The 10,618-nt window shown below is 40.4% G+C and overlaps 1 protein-coding gene across 1 annotated transcript; it reads right to left on the bottom strand.

The window, feature by feature from the left end:
• Positions 1–567: 567 nt before the first annotated feature.
• Positions 568–10,618, bottom strand: uqcrc2a (ubiquinol-cytochrome c reductase core protein 2a). The gene is made up of 14 exons (XM_088069223.1): positions 10,471–10,618; positions 7,453–7,554; positions 7,188–7,337; positions 7,032–7,096; positions 6,850–6,906; positions 6,644–6,768; positions 5,955–6,052; positions 5,787–5,844; positions 5,272–5,367; positions 3,305–3,504; positions 3,107–3,187; positions 2,930–3,006; positions 2,681–2,834; positions 568–898 (listed from the first exon to the last, which is right to left on the bottom strand). The coding sequence occupies exons 1-14, from the start codon at positions 10,501–10,503 to the stop codon at positions 815–817; spliced, it is 1,380 nt and encodes a 459-aa protein (XP_087925349.1). The 5' UTR covers positions 10,504–10,618; the 3' UTR covers positions 568–814.

Here is a 10,618-nt window from a genome sequence, read left to right on the forward strand (position 1 = left end):
TTGATAAGCAATGAATCAAAAATTATTAGTTATTATCACATATAGTTACAAGCCAATCTGCAGATATTTTACATATATTTATGTATTTTATAATATGTGGGGCAGTATGATTTAGCTACAGTAATACTTATTAGCTCGACCAAGTGCAACATTTAAATGCTGCATAATGAATCAGTAACAATTATCCAACAGTGCAACATATAATCACACCAAGCTGGCAGGAGCCAATGCATTTATGTACATTTAGCTGGTATTGCTACTTCAGAAAATCATAATTATTCCACAACTGTTCATTCTGCACCTTCTGTTCTGGCTGAGCAAAAACAGGGTGGCTTCAACCTAAATTTAGGATGCTCAACTTTCAATCCTGCCAAGTCATGTTTGTGCTTTTGGGGCCCCCTGTTGGTTGAAAAACATAACATCTCTAAGTGCTAAAAATACCGACTGCTGCTTCAACAGTCCTTTTTTTTAAACCACCATACCACCCTCACGCTCCTGACACAGCACAAAAAAAACCCCTCAGTAAATCTGGACTCATCCCAAGATACAAATTAAAGCAACAACCTGTGGTTATTATGATCTTTAATTTACATAGATATACAGTTAAATTGACAACAAAAAAACAAAAGAGAATTTGCATTATGATTCTTCGGCTCCCTGTTGGTGTTTACACATACTGCGGTACAGACTACAAATGATTGGTGACATCAAATGAATTCTTGCAGGAGGCTGTGGCTTTGAGGTCCTCTTTCCTTTTTAAGCAGCCAGGCGCAGCACGCCCGAGTTAAAATCAACCGATCTCATATTTTTATGTTCATACTTCGTCCACAAACGGTGTATTCACCAGATGTCCGCTTGCTGCCATGGTCTTTTTGCCATCCACAAATTTTTTTGCAGCCTGTAAAGAAAGGGACATAGGGGATCTTTTTAATTTAGCACTTAAATACATAATAAACTATTACTCAAACAGTATGCGACTCAATTAACCGTCACAAAAGAAAGATATAAATACACAAATACACTGATGAGTGAACCTGCATGTTTATATTATTATACATTACTTTTTCGTAACTTAATTGTTTCTGCATTTCTCCTAATTATACCTGTATTTATGTTTTCATCACTCATAAACACCTGTATTAAAGAGGTCACTATTTACACACAAAAACATATTTTCTCCACACAAACTGACTTACTCAATCTGTTCACGCAAACAGTGAGTTTACCACCATCACCAGAGGACTGTACATCACTATAACACTAGGTTACATTTGTTAGCAGGTTAGCAAACAGCTGCCTATTTACATTAGGGCCGCATTTAGATATTATTTTCATTGGGGTAATCTCTTGATTAATAGATTAATTGTATAGTCTATGAAATGTCCCCAAAAAAGTGAAAAATGCTCATTTTTCAAAAACCAAAGTGACATATTAAATATGCTTATATTGTCCAACAAACAGTCCAAAACCCAAGGCCTCCCATGTTGGATCAAAGATGGCAAAAAAACCCAGCAAATTCCAAACCACAGCAAATATTGGACGTCTTTTGCTAAAGGACTGAAATGATTAATCATTTATCAAAATACTGTAGCATTCATTGGATTGCTGTTTCTGGCAATTTGCAAATTGCAAATGCAAGTTAGTCTGGGACCCCCTGGGCCAGTTTCAATTTCCAACAGCTGTATACCAAAATCCCAAATGTAAGCAGACTACAGCCTGCAGAGATGAGCTGTGGTGGTGTAGCATCAATATGTCTGTGCATGATTAGATCGATGTTTGGCGGAGGCTGACAAACCGGTGCTGGATCCCAAGGTGCCAGCTGTGATCCATGGGAACGCATCTCAAGTAGGTTGGAATAACGACGGACAACACTGAAATAAGAGCGCTGTTGTTCCAAGAAAAATAATATAAAATAATAATGTAAAAATAAATAATATATAATAAAATAAAATAAAAATAATGCTCTGTCTGTGCCCAGAGTACACTATGCACTTTCAAAAGTGTAATTCTCTAAATAACCGGTCAGGTTATATATTCTGCTCCTTATGAACGGTCTAGCTCCCGAAAATATAAAATCAATATGTGGCGGCACATATTGATACTGTGATTGGCCGACACAAATAAATGAGTGGGAAATCCACGATGAATGAGTGTCGCCCTTTTTTGCCATCAGAATTAGAAAAAAGTACTTAAGTCGAAACAGCGCTCGTCTTTACTAAGTTAGACTTGTGCTCATTGTCGTGTCCCGGGCACAAAGGTTGCACAAGCCAAAAATGACATTATCAAGTATTTTGCATAAAGCCCGAAGGCTTTGAAAGCACTCGCCTCAAACATGACTCATTTTAGATTAACGGTCATGATTGGCCTGACCCGGGCCGGATTGTCTCGTTTGCAATCTAGCCTGGACTGCAAGTCCAATATTCACTCTTCTTTTAGTTCCATTTTTGGTCTCCACCAACTCCTGAGGGAAACATCTGACTCACCAGCTGCTAAATCCTGCACTCTGTCCACCAGCTGGTCGCTAAAATTATAATTTTTATGCGTCTGCCATCTGGTCTTGGGCAGGCAGGTCTTGTGTACACATTGTGCTTATCTGAGCTGTTTCACTGAGGGCCGCTCCCTGCCAATAATGTATTGCAAGGCACCACTGGAGTGAAGGTGTGACAACAGAGACACTCACCTTGACCACATCGTCCTGGGTAACAGCGTCTATAGCCTGGAGAACAGCGTCAGGGAGCTGGTACGCTGCAGTGGTCAGAGCCTGAGCACCGATCTCCTCCATCAGTCCCTCAGTGCTCTCTATTGACATCAGGTACTCTGATTTCACCTGATTCCTGCGCAGAAAAGTCAAACACACTCCAGAGTCAATAACATTATTTTGGTACGCGACCGCTTCACCTCCATGTCCAACGTTACTCAGTGAACTCACTTTGCTCTGGTGACGTCAGCCTCTGACGCATTTCCCTCAGCTACACCTCTCACCTGAGCAATGGCAGCTTTGATCACCTACAGAGGATGTCAACAAGAAACAGTTCGGTGAAATGCAGACTCTGGTACCTTTGCACATTTTTGGATTTTTCTTGGAACGAGTGAATTTGGCAATCACCTCTCCTGCAGAGTCTGCTTGTGCGATGGTATAGACGCCAAATAGGCCGGAGTCGGAGTATGAGGCATTGAAGGCTGTGGCCTGAAAGGCAGCCAGAGGTCATCTGATATTAGCAGACAAACTCTCTGCATTTGTCACTAACGCAACAAATAAATAATAAAATTTAACTCCTTTAACTTCCTTCTTTTCTTAACTTACATCAAAGGGCTGTGTGGTGGCTTTGGCAATACCCTGGCTCAGTTTGCTGGTGATGTTGGAGCCTCTCTTTACATGTGGCCCAGCTCCCAGGATCCTTTGCAGCACGCTGAAGGCATTAGCCTCTGCGCTACCTGTCACACCGCCCTCGCAGGTGATCAGTGCGTGGACCAGGTTGTCATTATTCTGCACCCGCAGCTCACCTAAACACAAACAAAAGCATCGTGTCAATAACGCAGTGATAGATCTCAAAGAGTGTAATGCTGCTTTTAAATCATAAGCACTCTCTACAGACTGGTCACAGCACAGAGCCGCCACAAAGTCCCCTCTTTACACCGCCTTTGCATTTTTACACAGGACCAAAAAACAGCAACATCATGCTACACCAGTGTGGGATTTTATAAAGCATGCTGGCATCACGGAAACAAAAGAGCCGTAATGGGTGTGACCTCTAACGCAACAGCATCTGCCTCTAGCGTGACATATAAGATATGCATCAGCAGCACTTTCTAAAAATCATTTATCATCTTGTTATATTGCACCTGCTCTTGTCATCTGCTCTCAAATCATTTTTTTCACAATTTGCAGACATTTTCAGCTGCTGTTCTTCGTTTTTGAGTCAGACGGTAACTGCTGCTGGCTGCTTTTTAAATCTCCTGTCGTAGGTCGCGCATATAATACTGCGTCAAAATGTCACACCTGTCCTGCTCATGATCACATGCTGCTGGCCGTCCCTTTCACACAGATGTCGTTTCGGTGCTGTTTCCACCTCTTTTGTCGGCTCAAAGGCAAGACAACTCTGTCCCCCCATTTAGCAGTCATACTTTTTCCACTGAACGGTGAGGCGGCGTCACAAAGCAATATTCCTGCCTTAAACAGGCAATGTAAAAGGGGCTATTGACTGTATGCAGGGTTCCTGCGCATTTTACGCACAAAATTCAGAAATTTTCCCATGACTTTTTAAGTATCAGAATATTTTTTTTTGCCCATAATTGTAAGGTCAGCTTGCTGGTACACAAAGAGGAAGAGGTAAGCACTGGGAGAAAATCAGGAACCATCAGTAATGTTTAGCAAATGATATAATACATCAAGACTTGCTAGAGGTACGTTATATCTACAGTTTCAGAAAATAAATTTGCCGCTTTGTTATATTACATGGAAGGTTATCCATGGAAGATTACACAATTTCATTACAAAAAGCTAAATTTCATGCCGATTTTAAATTTTCAATGACTTTTACAAATCCCAGGATTTTTTCCAGGCCTGGAAAATGTGATTGTGAAATTCCATGGCTGTTTCAGGTTTCCATGACCATGGGAAACCTGTGTATTTAAAAAAAAAACATCAACATAGCCTCTGAGTCTGAAAAAGTGATGTCAGTGCGAAGTGCCTCAAACTAGCGATCTAGCTCATGGCGACTATAAAGGCTTATTGTGTACAAGTCTATGAGAAAATATCTAACTTCTCACTTGATTTATTATCACAGTTAACATTTACCAAATGAGTTTATATGTTCTTTAACACTAGTTTCAAATTTTCTTCAATACAGCAATTTGAAAACTTTGGTCCAATTTAGAATAAAATAGCTGATAAAGCAGGGTATGGCTACCTTGTGATTGACAAGCTGCTACCACAGTGACCTGTCAATTCAATTCAATTTTATTTATAAAGCCCATTATCACAAAACACAGTTTGCCTTGGAGGGCTTTACAGAATACGACATCCCTCTGTCCTGAGGAGAGCCGTTGACGAGAGATCCCTCAATCGTGATAGAGGAATAGCAATACGTATCCATGCCAACTGTACCCTCTCGTCCAAAAATGGTCACTTCTGGCTCCAAAAATCAAAACGGTGACAGCTTAAGTGCAAAACTTAAGGCTTTAAATCGGTAGTCCACAAACCAATGGGTAATATCAGGGTGGCTATGTCCATTTTTTTGTCTTTTGCACAGTCTATGTAGTGAGTTTTACCTCCACGGTACACGGCCTTAGCCACCGGTGCTCCAGCACCGCTGCGGACGCTCAGGAGCCCCTCGCCCATCTGCCTCAGGACAGAGTGCTTTACACCTGGATGCATAAATCAGAAAAAAATAACATTAACATACAACTGAAGAGGAACACAGAGCACCTTCACGAACTGATAAAATCCACACATTCCCAGGATAGACACATCCACCAGAGCATGAGGAATCATCATTCAGACATGCTGGCACTTGCAGCGTTCGCTTGCAGGCAAAGTCAGCCTTATGACGTGTTCAAAAATCCACATTAGACGCACTGCTGGCCCATTGTATTGACTTTATGTATTTGGGGAGAGACCAAAGAGTGTAAGAGCACACACGCACAGTTCATTTACAACAACGTGATTACTGTAAATTCAGAGTACAGACTAAACATTAGTAAAATTTGAGCCTTGATTAAAAAAATAATAAAAAAAAGATGAAAGAGGAGAGCAGATGTGACAGACAGCACTAGCAGACACTCACCGAGTCCTACAAGAGCCATTCTGCCAGTGGTGAAAGTGTCCTCAACAAATGAGTGCAGCTACACGGGGATATAAGGAGAAGGAGAGGTGGATGAGAGCCACACACAAACTAACAGACAATGAAAGCTTACGTTAGGTATATTCCTGTCTCGCTAACAAGGATTCGTACCTGCGTAGAGGAGACATGACCGACCATGTAGTCAGGGCAGTACAGAGAGTTGGACAGGGCGTTTTTGTACGCTGCTTCATGCAACTTCTCAATTATACCTGCAGGAGAAAATAGAAAACAGGCTTCATAAATTACATCCGTACAAAGTGCAAAAGTCAATGTAATATAATAGAAATCTGGAAATAAATGTAACTTTATACAATAAATACATACAAATAAAAATGAATCTATTAAAAAAAAAAATCTGTATGAAATATATGTCAAAAACAAAATTGTGAATGGCATAAAAAAATAATAAAATACTAAAAAATATGAAAATAAAAGTAACTTTGTAAAATAAACAAATAAAAAATATATATAAATAAACAAATAAAAATAAGTTCAAATCATAGCGCACCTAGTAACAAAATCAGTTTAAAATGTATAGTAGAAAAAACCCAAATAGTCCATTTAATATAATAAAGAAAGAAATGAATAGAATTACAGTATAATCAAAATACTAAAATGACTTTATTTTTAGATGATGAATTAAATGACTTTTTAAGGATCCTCAGAAACCCTTTTTTGTTAAAGGCATACCAGCAAAACAAAGATTTTGCACAAATTCAAGGTAACACACTGTGATAACTGATACAGAAATTTTGCAGGTGGAGTTTGCGGGCAGTTAGGAGTTCAACCGTTGCACTGACCGATCTGAGGACACTGCTGCGCCAGAGCCTTGTCAATCTTCACCCTGGACGTCAGGTCGGATACCTCCCACGGCCGAAACTCCTGAGCTGCGGTCACGTTGACCAAATACTCAAATAATGAATCTCTGCACACACAGATACAGTGACGTCAACACGACAAACACAGGAGTGAAGCAACATTACGGTCCTGACGTAAAGACACTTACAGCTGATCTCTCAGGCAGTCTGCGGCGTAGACCATGGTCTCTCTTGATGATGTCACACTGAAGGTAAACAGATGACGAAACAGTTGGTTCAATGTGTTGAGCTATGGTTACACTGGATTATTTATAACTGGGAATGTAGAGACCGCCAGTGTGTGTAATGTGCAGAGAGTACCCTCACTGACCTCAGGCTGCCCCCCAGTGCTTCCACTCCACGACAGATCTTGAAGGCAGACGCACCCTTCGTAGTCTACAAAACAAGCAGAAGCGTTTCAACAAGATCCTGCATGTCCGACAGCATGTTGGTGATAACAGGAATTAGAAACAAACTCCCAAATTACCAGGTTTGATGCCAGTCGTAGCACGTGAGAGACGCCCTGGTTTTCCAAAGTCTCATAGCGACTCCCAGCTTTCACAAACACACCAACGCTGGACAGAGGTGAGTTGGTCTCCAGCGACGCGATCACCAGACCGTTCGGAAGCTTGGACACCTGAAGCAACATGAAAATGTCACTGGGAACTCGTGATCAAAGCGTACACACACATATATGTGTTCAGTTGTAGCTTGTAAATAGCTGTTTGCGTGTAGACTAGAGCAGAACCTACCTGGACATTTTGGGGAGGGAGAGGTGGCGCTGAGGGCCGTGCACGGCCTGAGAGGGGTTCAGTCAGAGCTGCACTCCTCCTGGCGGCGGCATAGCAACGTTTCTGTGGGAAGGGGTGACACCAAATTTAAGATAAATGACTTCTTAAGCAGCTGTTTAACTTTTCCTCTTTGGTGGACCTTCTCTCACTGTCCTTGACTTAACCGAACAGTGTTTCTGTTTCAAGCGGTCCAGGTTTAAGCAGTGCAAACATTAGGGTCAACTAGAGCGGAGTACCTTCTTCTAGGCGGTCGACAGATTATCGGCTCGGCAGATTATTGGGTACAATATTTGGCATTTTTGCACATTATCTGTATCAGTGTTTTATTTTAATAATCGCCAGTAAAGCTAATTAAAAGGTGCAAAGAAAGTATCAGCATGGGAGGAACTTTTACTTTGTAAAACTTTAGGGAACTACATTTATTTTTTAATTTAAATTTTTACTTGACTATAAAAATAAAAGTTGCTTGGACCCTCTGTATATGATGCTGAAAGTTTCAGGTTTGATCAAACATTTGCTAAAGGCATTTAAACGCATTTTTGTGTTGGAGTTATATTCCAAATTCTTAATATTGACAAAGATTTTCATTTTTATTTTAAATGCATATCGGTTCCTAATATTGGTTATCGGTCTCATCAACTACTAATAATCGGTATCGGCCCTGAAAAACCAATATCAGTCGACTCCTACTTTCTTCCACAGGCTCAAGTGCTCCACAAAAGCAGGCTGACATTTGATTGGACAAAACTCAGTCCTCTATAGAGTAACATGACCTTTAATGTCTCATAATAGCAGCTGTCCCCTTCTTAACTATGTTATAAGCACATGAGTGCTTGAGAGAAGCGATATCAGTTGTTCGCTGCACCTCCTCCGAGATAAATCAGAGTGGTCACCAGAGAAGGGTCAGGAAAGGTAAGTGTTAAAGAAACAGCGTTTGGGTATGAGCGGCATCTGAGGGTGAGCGTCGCAGACTGCAACCAGTTGAAACATCTCCAATGTGACAAGCGTGAACTCCAGGTTGGGATTCCTTTAGCGTTTATTGTTCAGAAGGTTTTTAGGAGGAGCCACATGATCTTTAGAGGTCTTTTCTTCTTCAAAACAAACGGGCCAGATGATTAGGATTGGTAAAAATACTCCATAAAGCAGTTTCACAGTACAAACATCCCCAAACTTAACGTTTTTGTGTGTTTTTTATTTATTTTTTTTATCATTCTATGTCCTCTCTAAATTTGGAGGATTTTGCAGGTGTGTGAACGCTGCACAGGCAGATTTTTACATGAGCAGTTTTTTTCTCTTAGCAGTACTTTCCATCACTGGTTGGATAATTGATCTGTCAATCCGGTCAGAGCTGATCAAATCAGATCAATGGACGAAAGGAGCAACTGCTGCAAACTTTTAGACTCATAAAACACTTAAGTTTCACTTTAGACAAGTAGAGTGTCTTAAACTATCATTTATCTGGATTATTAAATAATTTATGACTATGGTTTGTTTTCATTGTTGAGTAATATACATATTTCCAGCAAAAAGTCAAAAGTAACGGCATAAGTGATGACTTTCTGAAACCAACTGTTGAACAGTTTTACTTGTACTGAGGCTTTTTTGTTAATCAATCAAACTAATAATTCAGTCAGATCTCCAAAAACATTTTGAAAAAAACATTTCACTCAAAGAACCTGATTTGTTACTGATATTCAAAAATCCTAATTTCTCAAAGAATTAACAATATATAACTAATGAGCTCATTTTTCTGACTAAACTTTAAAAGAAACAGCCCTCATTAATCACAAAAAATCTGATCTAGATACATAACTTAAAGCAATATCAAACTAAAAACATGTAAAAAAAAATATTAACCAAACCTACAAATTTCTGCAAATCTTAGCATTTTATTATAACTAATTAGGTAAACCCCAGCATGTGCTCATATTTTTGTGTCTGTTTTATTTAACTTTTGTCTGCCTGGTTTGTAAAAACAAATAGAGAAACTCCTGCACACTATCCCACTTACTGCTGACATATTTATTGAGTGAAAAAAAATTTGGTGTGGCAGACCTTCATCAGGTATGATGGCAAAACATTTCTACATATATACAAACAGAGACTGCCTAAATTTGTTCATCCTCCAATCAGAGGACTGCTGAGACTGCTGATCAACTGCTTTGCATCATCAGCCTAACATTTTTTTTTTAATTTCTTATTATTTTTTAAATGCATTAGTTGATTTTCATTTTTTAGGAAAATAAGGCTCTGCAGAAAAGGGAAAAATATTTTATGACATATAGCAGTTGCCTTCTCCAGAATGCATCAACTGGGGTGGGCATGTTTGGCTCGCACCTACCTGTCTCATTATTGTCATTTGTAAACTTTTTTTTATAACTGTTAAAAAAATCAAACTGATGTTGAAGTGAGTGCACTTTATGATCATTTCCATCTATGGCATGTCACGCACTGACAGCCGGTCCTAAAGGAGTTGGGTGCGTCAGAGGAGGCTGTCCTGAAATGACCCGTGCAACTTCAGCACACTAAGGATACACGTATGTTTACTGTAAACAAATTTTGAAGCAGCGTAACGGTGAAATACGTGGATGTCACTCAATTGTGACCAAATTAGGGAAGATGTTCGCCTTCAGGCGCCGCGATCAAAATAATTGAGTCCAGAGATGACCTTCAGGTTGCATCCAGCTGAACTACAAGAAGCTACAATAAGAGACAAAGCCAAACACAACCTACAGACTATACACCTCGCATTATACCTGACACTCGTTATTCACGACAGGTGTTACTAAATCCACGCAGGCGAAAGCCTCACGTTAAATCAACCTGCGTTAGCTAGCCACCTAGCAAGCTAACTAGCCAGCAGGCTAACTGGAGCTGACTGCGGAGTCTGTTTTCGAGCGGACCGACGACAACAGCGAGCAGAGTTCAGCTCCTGTCGGTCACACAGCTCAGATAAAGCGGAGAAAACACGGGACTCACGGGGAGGTTGTTCAGAGAGCGGATTCCTCTCATGACTCCGGACTCTCTCCTTCAGCCGGTACAGAAAGACAGATATGGCGGCGGGCTGACGTTTGACCCACAATCCTCTGCGCCGTGCAGCCGATCAAAGATGATATAGAGCGTCAAG

The sequence above is a fragment of the Plectropomus leopardus genome, chromosome 18 (assembly GCF_026936395.1).
Source record: "Plectropomus leopardus strain MGB_pleo_1.0 chromosome 18, ASM2693639v1, whole genome shotgun sequence".
Classification (NCBI taxonomy): domain Eukaryota; kingdom Metazoa; phylum Chordata; class Actinopteri; order Perciformes; family Serranidae; genus Plectropomus; species Plectropomus leopardus.

What these genes read in the sequence shown, in the direction of transcription:
- uqcrc2a (XM_088069223.1), bottom strand. Translation starts at nt 10,503, where the DNA reads ATGAGAGGAATCCGCTCTCTGAACAACCTCCCC. An exon ending in GCACTGGGGGGCAGCCTGAG is followed by an intron (nt 6,907 to 7,031) that starts GTCAGTGAGGGT and finishes GTTTACCTTCAG; the next exon opens with TGTGACATCATCAAGAGAGA. An exon ending in AATGGCTCTTGTAGGACTCG is followed by an intron (nt 5,368 to 5,786) that starts GTGAGTGTCTGC and finishes TTATGCATCCAG; the next exon opens with GTGTAAAGCACTCTGTCCTG.